The 16841-nt window shown below is 39.8% G+C and overlaps 1 protein-coding gene across 1 annotated transcript in view; it reads left to right on the top strand.

Annotated features, from left to right (window-relative positions):
• coro1ca (coronin, actin binding protein, 1Ca) overlaps nucleotides 1-14384 on the top strand; it is a 32434-nt gene extending 18050 nt beyond the window's left edge. Inside the window, exons 3-11 of the mRNA XM_023413489.2 lie at nucleotides 6302-6424; nucleotides 7850-7979; nucleotides 8323-8504; nucleotides 8950-9069; nucleotides 9435-9539; nucleotides 9654-9799; nucleotides 10014-10071; nucleotides 10211-10453; nucleotides 11517-14384. Of these exons, the coding sequence (XP_023269257.1) occupies nucleotides 6302-6424; nucleotides 7850-7979; nucleotides 8323-8504; nucleotides 8950-9069; nucleotides 9435-9539; nucleotides 9654-9799; nucleotides 10014-10071; nucleotides 10211-10453; nucleotides 11517-11636 (1227 nt within the window). The 3' untranslated portion in view covers nucleotides 11637-14384. The remainder of the gene's footprint in view (nucleotides 1-6301; nucleotides 6425-7849; nucleotides 7980-8322; nucleotides 8505-8949; nucleotides 9070-9434; nucleotides 9540-9653; nucleotides 9800-10013; nucleotides 10072-10210; nucleotides 10454-11516) is intronic.
• Nucleotides 14385-16841: the final 2457 nt, after the last annotated feature.

Raw genomic sequence — 16841 nt, 5'->3', positions numbered from 1 at the left:
GCACTGGAGAGACAATAGGAAGATGTGGAGACACTGTGTACAGAAGCCATCCTCCACAAGGGAATACAATATCTATTCAGAGCAGTGTCATCAAAGAGATGACAGAAGTTAATGACCCTCCTGATTCTTTTTAGATTTCCTCTTACACTGTATGAAAGTACTTTGTTGAACCTAATTGCTATGACGCTAGGCATACTAGAAATATGTTTTTCTCTGTCATCAGTAATTAGTAACCACCCACTAACTAATCATGCCTTTTAGACTATGAGGACAGTGGCCTGTTAGCAAATATCTTGTACTGCAGGAGCACTTGGACACTGATAGCAACTGTGGTTCAAAATTTCAGCTAGAGTGACTGGTCTCAAATGTTTTCATAAATAGTTGACCTCGACAGATATAGTTTCACTAGCCATCTACCAGAAATGTGCTGTACAAAAGTATATATATGTATATATATGTATAGGTAAGTCTATTTAATCTCTCCAGCTAAATATATCTCAGGTTTCCACTCAGCCTGTAGTGCGCCGTTGTATTGTTCCTGCCCTATCATATAGACGTTGTAAATCTTAAGAAAAGGTTCGGGGTGTGACAGCACTGCTGCTGCTACTGCCTCAGCTGTTTGTCTCAACCATACAGATGCAGAGACTTGTTAAAGTGGAAATTTCCATGGAGCTCTGAGCAGCACTGGACAGCAGGCATGGAAGACCCTTTAGTGATGTGCATGTGTGAATCACATGTTGAGCTGCAAGGAAATGAAGTGTGCTGGCCTCTTGTGTGAATGAAAAGAATGTTCTCTCTTGCCTTGAGAGAATGTTGTTCATCCATTTTTTTTGTGTTTCAGTGTTGTGCTTTGTATCTATCGCTGTGTGATTCACTCACATTTTCTGCAGTCTTACTTGTTGCTATGCAACTGGTTGTTTTTCTAGGCGTCAGACATTCCTCTCGAAGGATACAAATGTCTGTAGTGTAGTTATGGACATGTTAGGTATCCAGCTGCTGAGTTTAGCTCCTTACTGTTGGTGTGGGTGTTGTTTTGTTTGTGTGTTTGTTTGTTTTTCCCCTTGCTCTGGACAAAATGATGCTCACTTCTACGTGTCTTGCTAAGCACGTTTCCTGTACCTGTAGGCTGGTTCCCTAGGAGATGATTTTCTTGCTTGGCTGGTTTAGTCTGTTAAAGCCCATTTTTTTAGCAGTATTGTAAAAGTCTGTTCTGTCAGGCAAGGTGGAAGATCCTGATGTATTTTGCAAACCTTGGATCTGATTACAAAACATGAGGAATCTTCTCCAATTGCTTAATCAAAGCACTAAGTAAAAATTTATGGCAGGTTAAATCTGCTGAATACAAAGGCGGTTTTTCTTTAAACTACACTTTATATAACCAATGTATGTTTTCCTGTGCTCTAATAAAAGGAGAGGTGAGCATCAGCTGATTCTGGGCAAGAGTGGAATTAGTTCCTGTCAAATAAACATGTTTTATATTCTGCTATGGGTTCGAATTGCTGCAAACAGGAAATGCACAAGTAGCTAATTGGCTTGATTTGACAACGCTCTCTTGTCCTGTCCCTTTCTTTCTCATTTTACAATTTTCTATAGTCTGAGGAAGAGGTGACATAAATTTACTTCAAAATGTCAGTAGCATTAAAATAAATTTCTATGTCTGACGTGGCTCATGGACTGTTTTGTCCCCTTGTGATTAATTTGTCTGATTTATAACCCTGTATCTGCCTCTCCTGAGTGACATCTCATTAAGTTTGTGGTTGGTACATGACGTTCTGGTAGATGTTTTAGTCAAATTTTGAGACAAACTCAGGCTTGCAAATTTACCTGATGGGCTGCATTTCTGAAGGGATGGAGGGGTGAATGCAGTAGGTTGCCATAGGTTAACCCATCTGCACAGCTGATCCCATTGCAGTGAGCTTTTGTTGTGAGCTACCTTGTGTGCAGCTTTGGCTGTTGTTTTCAGTTAAACTCCTAATTGGCAGTGCTAACAATTACAGTGATCTTACTTCATACAAACAGCATTCCCGTCTTGTGTATGATTTTATCAGATGTTTATCGAGGCTCGAGGCAAAATCCAATTCTATTCACTTTTCAGACCCTTGCATTTCTAATCATATATCAGACACAAACACTATTAACACCTCAAAGGGTGCTATATTTGACACCTTAGGAGCCCTCTTGCTCTCATTAGCCATATGCATACCAGAGCTCCCCGGGGCCGAGGTGTGGAATGTAAAGAACGCGTCTCTCTCTGGACGAACTGTCGTCTCCTCTGCCCTGCTCGGGTTGATCAGGAGGTCGAGCTCCACAGCTTAACTCGAGTGTTACTTGGGCTTCATGGTTCATTGCTATGAGTCAACCGTAGCAGCTACAATTTATTAATGAAGTATAGAATTCCTCTTCTTTTTTTTTTTTTCAAGCTTATTCTGGTGATTAAATAGTGTTAATGAAAATTGCAGAAAATTTTAACTTATGTAAGAGGTCATATCAGAGTGTTTGTAGCATGTCTAAACTGGAGCTAACGTGTCATGTGCTGCGAAGTGTTGAGGATGAAATGCTGATTGCTCATGTAGGTGGTCTTAATCTTTGTTCGCTCTGACAAGCAGCTTCTGCAAATACAGACAGAAAGCATGAATATGCTTATCATAAAAGTTCTGTTTACATGATTCTAATTACATGCAAGAAAAGTTCATCTTTAAACTCCTCATTGGTAACGAAGCCCCTATGTTCACAGCACTGCATGGTCTGCTTGAGGTCCCAACTGAACTCTGAGGTTCAGATAAATGAGATTTGACTGTGCATTTGCAGTAAACAGTGATAATGTCCAAACATGGCCAGCTCACAGTCTACTCCCTTTTTGTCTTAAACATAAACTATAACATCTGCTGCAATTCTTCAGCACAGTTGCATGTGTTAGTTTAAAGCATACAAGCAGCCATGTGAACATAAATTAACAGTGTTTCATTAAGTGTTAATGCATAGTATAACACCCCTATGGATAATGTACCATAAGTACTTGGTATTAGAAAAGATAAAAGGGCACAGCCCCAATTGATGTTGAAATGGTAGTAGCAGTTTTACATGACAGGACTTGTTTAACAATTATATTACTCAGAGTAGTGTGTTTTCAGTGTGTGCTAAATGCTGAACTTGAATGAACATGATTCATAATACTTTGAATCTATAAATCTTGTAGAAATAGTGTGAAGTCAAAATGATAGCATTATTAAAGAAATTTAAGTGTAGTGGCACATAAATTTGAAGTGTTGGCTCGTCTTATCTCTGTGATCAGTTTGTTTATTGTTTCTGTTGCTACACCTGGTCATCAGTCTGTGTACTTCCTGCTTTAGATCCTGTTTCTGCTGACTTCAGGAAATCATGTGCAGGAATAGTCTTAACTAAACTGTGATATAAATCTATATGTGATGAAATTGATGTGCACAGATGCCATGTCTGTCTGGTAATGAAAATTATTTGTGATCTACTAAATGAAAGTAAAATTTTAAAATGGACTCAGCTACATAGGAGAGGTCAGTCTCATATCTAATGGTAATGTTATCTGATAACTGATGGTGGCTCATAGCTTCCTGTTGACAGCAGTGTCAAAGTCTGCTTTCTTTACACTCTGCTTCAGGGTAGATTTCAGGGTGTGTTCAGCAGTCAGGGTGAGGTTTAGACAAGATCTTGTGATTTTCACATAGTACACGTAGAAGCACACGCACATGCACATGCACACAGAGTACATTCTCACATACACTGGACTTTGATCACTAAACTTGGAGCTGGAGTATGTGTCACAGCCCAACTCTGTCAGTCAGGTGACTGCATGGTTACAGGACTAATATTTTCATCGAGTCGCCTACTGTGATTTGTATGGATGTCCAGCCACTGAGGGACTGTACTGACCTTATACATCTGTTGAGTCTCACTGAAAATGAGACCTCTGAGATATGAATCATGTTACTTGGTGACATCAGCCACACCACTGTGGATGAGCACTGTAATAGCAGTACGTTTGAAGTGTACTCTTCTAGGCTGCATTATCTCCTGTAGCAGAGGCAGGGAAATGTCTAAGAGCAGGAATGCCTGAGCAACATGACACTCATATCCTGGACTGGACTGTCCCTCCAAGACCCAAACCACCATCCTCTGCATGCCTCTGGGTTTTGTTTCTCACTGATTTTTGTTCCAAAATTAAAAATGTGAAGAGAATCTGTTTGCCTCAAAAGTGGATACCTTTATTTTCTGCTCTTTTGAAATTCTGAACATAGTCATAGTGTACTGCAGACAGTAAATTGCAGTAAAGAATCATCACTGCCCACTGTATTTATCTCTCTGACATTTCTGTCCTTTTGAAGGCTTTAAGACATATGTAATCATTTGGCTTCAAAAGCCCTAATTTACAATTAGGGATGAGCTTGGTCTGTTTGGAACTTTGAGACTGTCACTACTCACATCACTGAGCCCTGCCTTTTGTAGCCGGGGCTCACTGACTAAAGTAACATGCAGTTATTGCCAGTTCACCCCACGTCTGACAAATGCAATTAAATTTGTCTTGTTGTTAAACTGCTGTAAAATACAACGCAAGTAAATATTAGTATACGCACAATCTTTGAAGTCAGGTTTGTTTGACGTCCACACCAAGCGGAAGATCTGTAAGTTGCAGTGGGAGAAGACTTACCTTTTTAAAACAAGAAAACAGACTGGAAAAAAATAGTGCCCCGGGGCCACTAAAGACACAATAACATAACATGTAGTGGCTTGCTACAGCATATTGTGGCTGGTGAAAAATGCTGGGTAAAAATGTAAAAACTCATCTGGCAAATCTGGAAGCACCGTCCCAACTGATGTCAAATACTGTGCTTTTATTAGTCAAAACATGCCATTTTGCTTGTGTGATCTCCAAACGTGTTTGGACTATACTGACGTAAATCTGTTGCAAATCCCCTGGGCATAGTGTGTGGCTATTTAGTGCCCAATGCATTGTGTGGGCACATACATCTATTGTTTGGATTAACATTAGTAATTGCTTTGAGTTATGTTCTCATTAGGTTTAATCCTAGTTTTGGTTGTACCTCTTACTCATTTCTGAAAATGCAGGTCCTAAAGTTAGTGGTTGTTCTCAACCTATTATTGTTGCTATTCGCAGTATAATGGCAGAATAGCTGTGGGCAGTGAGTGATTCTTTTTTTTCTTTTTTAGTATTAGGGAAGCCATCATGCTTTATATAGGGCTGCAGCAGCACGACTCTTTCCACAGTAAGTGACATCATTTCTCTGGCCCTGCAGTGGTACTCGGAGTCCTCACAGACTAGGGTGTGTCTCAGGCACCCCAACCACTACAGCGTGGTTTGCTAAATCACCTCACTATGTAGGGAGAGCACCTGGTTCTCCTGGCTTGTAGGGTTCAAAGGTCAAAATTAGCTCCAGGCTGGTTTTAGGAGGATAGAGGAGGATGCACAGCATAACTAAAGGTCGTTTGTGTGTTTGCCAATGTGTGTATTTGTGCGTCAGAAATTAATTTGTAGCATTCTAGTCTGGGCACAGTTCAGTGTTTGATTCAGCGTTACAATTTTAAAGTAAGGAGATGGTCTGTTGGCATGTGTCTACTATGTAATGACGTCACCACTAATAACTTTCTTTAATTACTGTGGGTGGTCCAATAGGGGCTAAATCTAATCTCACTTTGCTTCTGTGTTGTGCCAATAAAACCCAAGCCTCTTTTTTGGCTGAGCAGTGGTGGGACAAACCAAGAATGATGATTCTCTGGCTTTAGACAGTAAGGTTTGGACTTTTCTGTGCTCATACTTTATCAATGAGCCATGTAAGAAGACTTAAATCTTTAAAATTGAATTTCAGAATGCATGTTAGGCTTCAGCACTTTCCCCTCAATGTTCTGACCAGTGTTTATTGTAATCACAGCCCAAAAAAACTCACTTTAATTTTATAAATAAATGTATTAAATATGCCTCAGTCTGCCTTCATTATGATCTTTGGTCATTTTCAAAATGTAGTACTTCTTGTCAGATTGTGTCACTCACATGTAATTTCATTTTAGAATAAATCCGTATAAGCGCCTTTTCTTGAATGTGGTGTGTGTGTGTGTGTGTGTGTGTGTGTGTGTGTGTGTGTGTGTGTGTGTGTTTAAGAGAGAGCTTAATTTTGCAGGTGGGATTTAGGATTATACTGTAATTGTCCTGTTTCAAAACATCCTCACTCCTCCAGCATGGACAATGTTCTCTAAGCAGGTCCAGACTAAGACTAATCTCATTACCCTGTGTTGTTTATCTTTGTCTTTACAGGCGGGACGCATTGACAAATCCTACCCCACAGTGTGTGGTCACACAGGCCCGGTGTTAGACATTGAATGGTGCCCCCACAATGATCAGGTCATTGCCAGCGGCTCTGAGGACTGCACAGTGATGGTAAGGTTTGCCTGTACACCTGAACTCATATCTGTTAATTGAGGGAAAACTGCATCACACATTCTTGAGCAAATAAGTGACAAGAGCCTACACGCTTTTATTGCGAAAGGCAGGACTGTCGTAACTCAAGGATGGGTGCAGACCTCACCCTCTGGATTAGATTAGGCTCAAATATGTGTTGTAGGAATCAGAGCTGGGAAATGATTTAGCTGTTTATTGAGCTGAGGTCACTGACTTTTTTTGAGACTCTAGTTGTACTTTCCTCCATATGTCCTTATTTGGGCCCTGAAAGGCCAAGCTGAGTGTGCTGCCTGTTTAGGTGGCTACCACTTCCTCACCTGAAAGTCCTGACTTCCTGTTACCCCACCCCGAATCAATGCCTTATTTATTTCATGTTTGCAGAAGTATAAGCCATGTGTCTCCATGGAGACAGGAACTATGAATGGTTCTGCTCTTTGTGACATTTGATCTTCAAAGGGAAACTTCACAACCATGACAGACTGGTAGAGTTATGCACCATGATGTGTACATGGTTATACCATTTCTTACAGTAAAGAATTTTTTTGTTTTATTTTAATTGTCACATTACATGTCACTGATAAGCCATTTAAAACGTGAGCATACGTTTCCCTTTTTACTTGTACTCTAAAATGTATTAGCATGCTAAAAAAAAAAAAAGTGGTTGATTAAATGAAGACAGATCCTAAAGAGCAAGCACTTAAAATAATAATGGAACTGTGGTCGTGTGATGGGTTGAGCAAAAACTGATTATCAGTGAGATATGCAAGGTGATAGCTGATGCTAGACATGGTGATATAAGCAAAAGTTTATCACCAAAATGTCTTTTTTGCAGATTTGAAGGATTTTTCAGAATTCCTTTCGGCACAGGTCGCACACGGTGTCAGTTTTGTGCATTAAACTCCTGTCATGTATGAATTAAACCCAAATGGTGGATAAATAATGACTTAAACTCAACGAAGCAATCAGTAATTGCCACCCCCAAAGTATTGTACTGCATTTATATAACCTTTTAATGAAATGAAGGAAAAACATAAATATTGTCATTTATTAAATTATGTCAGATATTGCAACAATGCTGTGATGTACATTCATATCTTCCAGAATTATAATCAGACTTTTCCCCAGAACTGAATAAAAGCCTTACTGTGGTCTTTTAAATTTGACTCTATGTCCTTTCTGTCAGTTTATCATAGCCTGTAGTGCCATTGATTTCTGAGTTGATGCTGCCCCCCTCAGGTTTAGTTTAGTAACTACAATTTATTGGGGTCTGGTGTCTGTTCTTCAGTAATAGTTGATATTTAGGGGTTGACAATTAAATTTTTTGAACATAGGGGTGAAAATGAAAGTCTCCTTGATCCCTTTCTGTTTTTTGTTCCTGACATCTGTCATGTTGATGTCCTACAGGTGTGGCAGATTCCTGAGAATGGCCTCGTCACTTCCATGTCTGAGCCAGTGGTGGTACTGGAGGGCCACTCCAAGCGTGTTGGGATCATCACATGGCATCCAACAGCTCGCAATGTCCTTCTTAGTGCAGGTAAAAACTCTCTTAGGGTCGCCTTGGTGGCTCGCCTGGCAGAGCGCGTACTACATAGGTTTAGTCCTAACCGCAGCGGCCACGGGTTTGAGTCTGACCCATGGCCCTTGGCTGCATGTCATCCCCTGTCCCCCTGACTTCCCTGTCTATCTCTCACTATCCTATCAGAATAAAGGCATAAATGCCGAAAAAAGAAATTCTCTCTGTGTCCTTGAACTTATTAAAAAATGTTACTGTAATCCAGCTTTCCTCAGAGTTAGTCTTCAACGCTTGCAGAAATTCAGTTTGAACACTAATCTTCAAGCAAACACAAAACAATGTTTATGACTTTCTCTGTCCCCAGGTTGTGACAACCAGATCATCATCTGGAACGTGGGCACAGGTGAGGCCATGATTACCCTGGAGGACATGCACCCTGATGTCATTTACAATGTGTGCTGGAACCGCAACGGTAGCCTCATCTGCACCGCCTGCAAGGACAAGTCCATCCGTGTCATCGACCCTCGCAAGGAGATGATTGTTGCTGTAAGTAGTTTTCAGAGACTTCCTTGTTTATTCAGTTGTATCTACATTATGTGAGAGGTAAATATTAATCTAGGTGTGGTGAAATAGAGGGAGGCTGTGAACGCCTGGTCCCTTAAAATTGTCCTTGAGTTTGACTCTGAATTATCACTGGACTTAGGTTCATTGCTGTGTAGCTGACTCTGACATTTAGAGGGAAACGAGTGAAAACAATTAAATTTAAGCCAGATGATATGCTTTGTATCACTTCTTATCTAAAAGTAAAGCTTACACTGTGATTTGCAAGAAGACGGCTAAACAAGAATAGTTTAAAGACATTAAATGAGGTGCTGAGATAAAATACACATTTTCTACACTCCTATGGTGAAAGTCGGCATAATAAACTGCTCAGGAAACAGTGACTTTTGGCACACATGCATCATGTTGACCAATAAACTATACTTCACAGGAGAAGGAGAAGGCACATGAGGGCGCTCGACCTATGAGGGCCATTTTCCTGTCTGATGGCAACGTCCTCACCACAGGTTTCAGCCGCATGAGTGAGAGACAGCTAGCCCTCTGGAACACGGTAAGCTGCTTCATGAATGCTGACTGCGCTACTTCTGCTCAATGATTATGGGTTCTACATTTCACTCTTGTAAAAGTCAATTTATGTGAAATGTAGATCTTAGAAAAAGTTTCAATAGTTGATTTACACCTCAGTCTTTAGAGCAGGAACAAGCTTTTACTTTACGTCAACAGTATAAACGTAACCATTCACATGTTAGAAATTATCACTATATTCACAACTTTATTACTGTTATCCACAGCTATTAATAAATACAAGCACTTCTTCCTTCTTTTTTTTTAAAGGCATTACCTTTTTTTTCCTTTCCTGTATTTGTAGTGTCTTCGACATAATTCTGATTTATCATTATACTTTTTCCCACCCAGCAAAACATGGAGGAGCCCATCACTGTTAATGAGATGGACACCAGCAACGGAGTGCTCTTGCCCTTCTATGACCCAGACACCAATGTTGTTTACCTCTGTGGGAAGGTAAGTTCCCCTTTTAAGTACTCAATAATTAAATCAAGTATTATTATAACAGTGCAAAATATGACTGATGTACACATAACTGAATGCAGAAATAAAACACTTATTTCTTGACAGGGTGACAGCAGCATCCGTTACTTTGAAATCACAGATGAGGCTCCATATGTTCACTTCCTCAACACCTTTGCCACCAAGGAGCCCCAGAGGGGCATGGGCTACATGCCCAAAAGGGGCCTTGATGTCAATAAGTGCGAAATTGCAAGGTAAGCCAGACTAAGATTTATGGCTAATCATCATCTCCGACAGTAGAATTTGTTTTGGGGTTAGATTTTTAGTCAACCACATCTAATATGGAGCTCCGAGCTTCACCACTAGGAGGCAGAACACAATCACTAATCTAACTGGGGACAGTTGTGTTTATTTTTGTTTAATAATTCACTGACTTTTGGGTAATTACTTTGAATTTTCTGTTTCCAGGTTCTATAAACTGCATGAAAGGAAGTGTGAGCCCATCGTGATGACTGTGCCTAGAAAGGTGAGTCCTCATCCTAACTCACCACTTTGCATGCACTAATTTACTTGTTGAATCACAGGCAGTGTAGTGAGGCCTTGTCATACAATGTGCTGGTTATAGACTTTTCCTCACAGCTTGTCACTCTTTCCTTTCCCGTCAGTCGGACCTGTTCCAGGATGACTTGTACCCAGACACAGCCGGACCAGACCCTGCCCTGGAGGCTGAGGAGTGGTTTGAGGGTAAGAATGGAGACCCCATACCCATCTCCCTCAAGAACGGCTATGTCCCGGGCAAGAACCGTGAGTTCAAGGTGGTCAAAAAGAACATTTTGGACAACAAGGTGACTAAGAACACAGAGAACTCAAGCCCTGCCAACAAGTCTGCCTCCCCGACTCCATCGATTGTGAGTATTTGGTTTTCCTAAGCTTTCAAGAGTGTCTGATTATTGTAGCGTAGTACAATTTCACCAAAGCCCAGGGTGACGTCTTAATATAGTATGTATTTTCGGAGCAACAGTCCAGAAACAGTCACTCATTTTACTATCAAAGAATAAAAAAGAGAAGAGACTTGACCTGAGACTTGAGGACTAGGAAATGTTTATTATTACTTAAAAAATTACTTGCATTACAAATGATTGATCAAATTTTGCAGTTTCATTTTTTTGTTGATCAATTAATAGTTCCAGCTTTAGACTGCATTATAGCAGGAAGTGTGAGTGGACATGACATGTTTTGCAGCTACAATATATAAATTGTAGTGTTTATTAAGATTAATAATTATCTAAGAATAAGTTTTGCCTCACGATTCTCCACCAAAAATCCCCCCATGTGATTAGGATACTGGACAATAAACAGGTAATACTCTTATATTTAGACATCATCAGACATCAGAGTCTGTCCTCCTGACTCCCACCTCCATCTCACTCATTAATGCCCCTCATTGCTGACTTTGTCTCTTTGTATCCGGCTCTCTGGAGCTCATAGTGTTAGACAGACAGATTGTATGTGGAAGAAGCAAGGCAGATTCCTGGCTGTCTTCATGAGGTGGTTTGTAGATGTTGTTCAACCCACTCTCTGACCCACAAACTGAGGGGTCTGCTGCTGCTCTGGGCGCCTGCTGCTGGGCGTCCTGCCGCACCTCACCCACAACACAGCCTCCCGCCTGGGACCCAGCCCATGTGTGTCTCTGCAGTTCTGCTCTGTAATCACAGCCCACTCGGCTTCAGAGCTGGTGTAACATGTTAACCCTCAGAGTACCAAGCACTGCCACTTGGCAGTCCAAGACTAGGGAGCGCTTTTGACACGGGTGGTGTCTTGAGTACTATTGAGACATATGTTAGGTTTGAAATTGGTTCACATGTGACTGTAGTTGAGTCTGTTTCACAGTAGAGTGGCTGCAGCAGTATTGTGATAGCAATGTGTACAAACATGCCAAATAATCTCACTCGTCTATTGTGTCTCCCACAGAAATCTGAAGCCAAGCTGGAGGAGATCTTGAAAGAAATCAAATCCCTCAAGGACCTGGTCAGCAGTCAGGAGAAGCGAATCATCAACCTTGAAGAGCAAATGTCCAAAATTGCCATTTAAAGACCCTTTACCCAACCCGTTACAATTCAGGACGTTCCTTTGGCTGGGGGGTGGGCAGGACCGGTCACTGCCTATCTCAGTGACAGTGTTTTGTCTGAGTCCTGCCCAGCAACGATCCCTAGCAACATTCCAGATGAACTTTTTCTTAGCCAGCCCCCGACCCTCAGTTTAACACAGGTGGAATAAGAAGGACGTGTGGCAAATTTAGCAGAAAATACTCTTTGCTTTTTGGTGACAGAGGACTTTATTCCTTTTATTCTGTGGCAGTCATTTTTTTTATTTTGCCTACTTGTACAAAAAGGTCTTACATAATTCTTTTGATTTAAGAATAATGACCAAGAAAAATGCAATGTCAGCAGCTCTCATTTACTATTGTAGACCCAAATATTTTTTAAATAGGTTATCGATGTACCATGTTAGCATACTCCAAAATTTTGCCAAAATTGATATTTTGTTTACACCTCCTTAACAGTATTTCTTTCTCTCTGTTGTGGGAATATTCAAAATACAAACAGGGAAGCTCAGTGCAGGTTATTAAGGAGAAGAACCTCATCAATTTACTATGAAATTAAAATGATTTGAATCATTAGAAAATGAAGATTGACATGGCAATACTCTGTACGGAAATAAATTCTGACTGAAGACACATTTAACTGCCACAGTCTACACCAAGCCCTCAGATAAATCATGTATAACAAATTCTTTCTGTCTGTGTTGAAGCTGCACAAAACTTGCTTTCTGCTTTTTTTTCATTCCTTTTACTTCCCATCATTCTGACTGTGGACACAGTAGTCCATGTAAACATGCATTCCTCTCTGTCTTGTGCTTCATTAACATGCACTGTGTGCTTATTGGAGAAAATGACAAATGCATTCCACAAATATGATTGATTGGCTCGTCTTGGTGTGGGGAAAAAATGCTCCTATAACATTCCTCATTCTGTAAAGACTCTACTGTAGTGACTCAGTTACACTGGTTGGTTGTTATTGTGACATTTTATGTGCTGCCCATGGAAAAGACCAACTTTGTGGATTTTAAACCTTTCTGCAGAAAATCATCTGTCAGCCCTGCTTTGTTTTTGTGAGAGGTTCAGTCACCAACCTCAGTGTTTAGTATTCACGGGTTAGCCCAACACACAAGTGTAGTCAAGTGTCGTGGGATTATTTTTTGTCACTGTTGCTTTGCATTACATGCCATCTCAGATTTGTGTTTTCTGTAAAAACCAAACAGGAATCGATACGAAGTGGCAGCAAGTAATCACACATTGACTTGACTATTTAAAACCATCTGGTGATAAAACTGGAGATTGCTACAGAAACTGTTCATGATCGACCTTTAAGGCCAAGATTGTGTGTGAATATGTGCCTCATGTCTTTGGCCTTTTTGGTACTTGTCACTATGGATGTTCCTGCTTTGTTTCTTCTTTGGTGGGTTGTTATGAAATGGACTCACAGTAGATTGTCCAAGATTCGCCTCTATCCTGGATGAATTGAATAGTTCACTGTTAATTTTAGCCTGTTTCTTGTTCCAGCTGTGCTTATATCCCTCTTAGCACTTCCACTTCTGGGTTTTTTAATGGTTATTTCTGAGATTTCCCCCCCCCCATTCAGTTTAGTTACTTAAAGAAAAAGAACCATTGAATTGTCCAACCTGAGCTGTTTTGCTATGATAAAAGCTCTATTTTCTTGATGTTGTAGATTTGTTTCCCAGTGGGAAGCTGAGACGGGTAATGGTTCAGTCTGTTATTTGCCTTCAACAATTGTTACCGCTGTAAAGACCTGAAAGTGCCATAGAGGTGACCATGGAAGTGTTTGTAGGGGACTGTTGTGAGAGTAGATTTGTGTAGTAAAAGGAAGCGTTGATAGGTGCCCGAATTTAAAACCACTTTGAGGTGCTATATTTAGTGCAAACACTATATTCAAAGGACCCTGTTCCTAAAGTACTGTATGTTGGCCGCCTGGATGATATCCCACAATGCACCAGGTAGCATTACTGGTCGGGGTTTGTAAGACACATCGTGCCACCGACATTTTGACACTTTCCACCTCGGTACGGGTATTCAAAACATTCAGAAAAAAAAAAGAAAAAAAAAAAGATGTCAAACCGATAAGCTGTCAGCTGAACGCACAGCTTTGTCAGTCATTGTGGCTTCAAGATGCTTTTGAACAGTGAGTCTTAGAATATTAGTGACTGGAAATCTACAGAGTGCTACAGAAATGTGGATCTGACAAATTGTACTGCCCTATCTTGTATATCAGACTGCCACTCTATGGATTCTGTATAGCACTGTTGGCACGAGAGCTATGTTTTGAGGAATAGTAGTGAATAGCGATCCAAAGGGACACTGTAGGTTGGAGAAATGTGCAGTTGAAAGATAGATGTATGTTTGTAATTAAGGTCTAGAAAAATGAGTGAAAGCTGTGTAAATAACATGACCATATTTTCTGTTTTGTTTTTTTTTTTTTTCATTTTTGTTTTGTGGTTGTGCTGAAGAGGGTATTTGTTAGGGAGGTGGGTTATAAATGTTTCCCCTTGTCTTTGTTCCCTGCACCTTGCCATAATGCATCATGAGACAACAGAACCTCTGTTATATTGGAGGTCGTATGAATATCAAGAAAGAAAATCAGACAAAAAGGAACCAGGATGAAACCTCATGTGGAGGTCTGCTCAGCATTTTTGTTCATTATTCATGCTTCAAGTATCAAACATTGATTATAAGAAAAATTAATAAAGAATTTTTAAAACGGGCTCATTTTGCAGTTTTGAATTTGCAAATGTACTGATTTGTTGGTGTATCCTTTTCATGCAGTCATGAGCGTGTTTGGATTTAACAGACATAACAGTTGTCTTAAAGAAAAATCTTTAAAGGATAAGACTGTGCAAAAATAGAAGTTGAAGTTTTTTTGTAACGTAAAGTAGCAATCTCAAGATCAGTTGCATTATCTTTGGTGGCACCTTTGGCAATGGATGGTAATTGCATGTTCGCTTATGAACCAAACATGTTCTATCACCGAGGAGAACAGACATCACTAACTGTTAGTGACTCTGGTGCAAGTCACATCAGACACCCGGTTCATAAAAACTGTAAATGCGTCTCAAACTATGTCATGCTGGGTTCTTGAATTTGAGTAAATCTAGCCTGGACAGTCTTTAAGTTTTAGGTTAAAGAAGGTGTGGGAACCCTGTCTGTGGTAGAAATAGGAGCAGAGATACTTTGAATGGTATTGTTTTGCCTTTACTGATTTATTGCGCTTGGTCATATTCATTGTGTGAACCTCCAAAAATAACTTAACACACTATTTCAGTAGGTGCACCATAAGTTGTGACACTTGATGACAAGTCTCTGTTGCAGCATCAATGAGAAACACAGGACTATTGTGAGCCACAAAGCTGTTTGATGTGCTGTAATGGCAGATACAACCATGTGTGAAGCATAGAAACAGCACATCGGTATGAAGAATCTCTCCCTCTAGTTTTCAGTACTGCCAAGATACTTTTATATCCTCTAGTTTTGTAAATTGTCACCTTCTTCACAGCTGACCAACTATGATATCAACATCTCACACCACCAGTCATTCATAACTGAATGAAATAAGAAAGGAGACTTGAGCAGCCTTAAATAGATCCCCCGCATATTTAGAGAAGTACCCAGAGATAAGTGCTCCTGAAAGACCATGGAGTTTATATGTTCGCTCTGTACATGTGTTTTGGGATGAAAAGAGTGCTTTCTCTCTGTGCTGGTCTTGTATGCCCTGTAGAGACAGGCTGTAATCAACGTGGACGAAATTAGAGAGGACTCAGTGGGAGGCAGAGAAGTCTTAGGACTCGCCCCACCAAGTACAGAAATACACATTTCCCTAAAACATGGGACTGTTGTACCAACTGCAGTGTCTTTGCATGTGTCATTTTTGCCATTAGTTTTAAAGCAGAAAGCTCAGGTTAAGCTGTGTCTGTCAGTTTAATGAGCCAAGCTTTGAACGAGTCAACACATATTCTGGTAAATTACACTTTTATTCCAAATACTGCCCATTTCTACAGATAAACGTTTTTCAGTGATCTATGTATTATAAAATGTCATCATGCACACAGGGTCATGCTGCATGGCTGTTCTCTCCATAATAATTCCCAAAAAACGGCAGAATAAAAATGACTGCTTCATATGAGCAGGAGGATGAAGACTGAGGATGGGAGGTTGAGAAAGAGGGAGGAGAGGCTGAAAATAGAGGGCTGAACATCAGTTTGCAGTAAGAAGCCTTTTTAGAGCTCAGTAAAAAAAACTCTCAGTATAACACAGCAGGGAGGGTGAACGCTCGGAAACTCTCTTTCATTCTTACTTTCCTCTCGTCACTCTGTCTCCCCCCTTTTTTCCTCTCTGTCTTCTGCACTGCATTGAGCTGTCTAGAAGATAAACCAAGGATAACGCATACTGTAAGTATATATTCAGATTTGTTATGAATTTAAGGCCAGTCTGTTTATCCAAACTGACGATATGTTTAGTAAGTGTCAGATTTTATGATGCGTTTGGTTCATATTTTGAGTTTTCTGCCTCTACATGTAGAGTACGTGTACGGTTTTTAGAGGCCTGGAGAGATAAAACTACTATTTTGAGGAACTTATATTTCACTTGGGTGTTTCCCATGTCTTTGATTTTTTATTTATACTCCATCATATTTTAGCTGGAAATACTGTACTGAACAATTACTGTATTTTAACATTTATTTCACAGCAATAGTTAATTTTCAGATTGGGATTTTACTTGCAAAATATATGGTCAGTTTATAAAATATGATGCATTGTAACAGATTGAAATTCTCCTAAGTAGATAAAATTAGCTTTATCTCCACAACTGTAATAATAATAAAATAATATGATATATGACTTTATAACTCACAGGGGCCATTTTTGATAATTGATTAATAATATTTTAATATTTATACTTTAATAATCAATAATATAATAATAATACTTTACTTGCTTTTTCTTAATCTAAATTATCAATAACATGATTGACCTTTATCCTATACTAATCTTTTTTTAACTCTCAGAGCCGTGACCTGTAGTTTAGAGTGTGTAAAGTTTTATGTAAGAAATGTTTTCTGCCAGCAGCTCCACCATTGTAAATGTGTTGTCTGGTCAAACATTGTTAAAATGTGCCTCTTTTTACTTTTTAATTGAGACTCCAACATTTTTAAATGTACATCAGAC

This window comes from Seriola lalandi, unplaced genomic scaffold (assembly GCF_002814215.2).
Source record: "Seriola lalandi dorsalis isolate HSWRI2012SDOR001 ecotype SW California unplaced genomic scaffold, Sedor1 jcf7180002054517, whole genome shotgun sequence".
NCBI classification, from domain to species: domain Eukaryota; kingdom Metazoa; phylum Chordata; class Actinopteri; order Carangiformes; family Carangidae; genus Seriola; species Seriola lalandi.
Note: the sequence above shows the minus strand (reverse complement) of the source record. Positions and strands in the feature narration are given on the sequence as shown.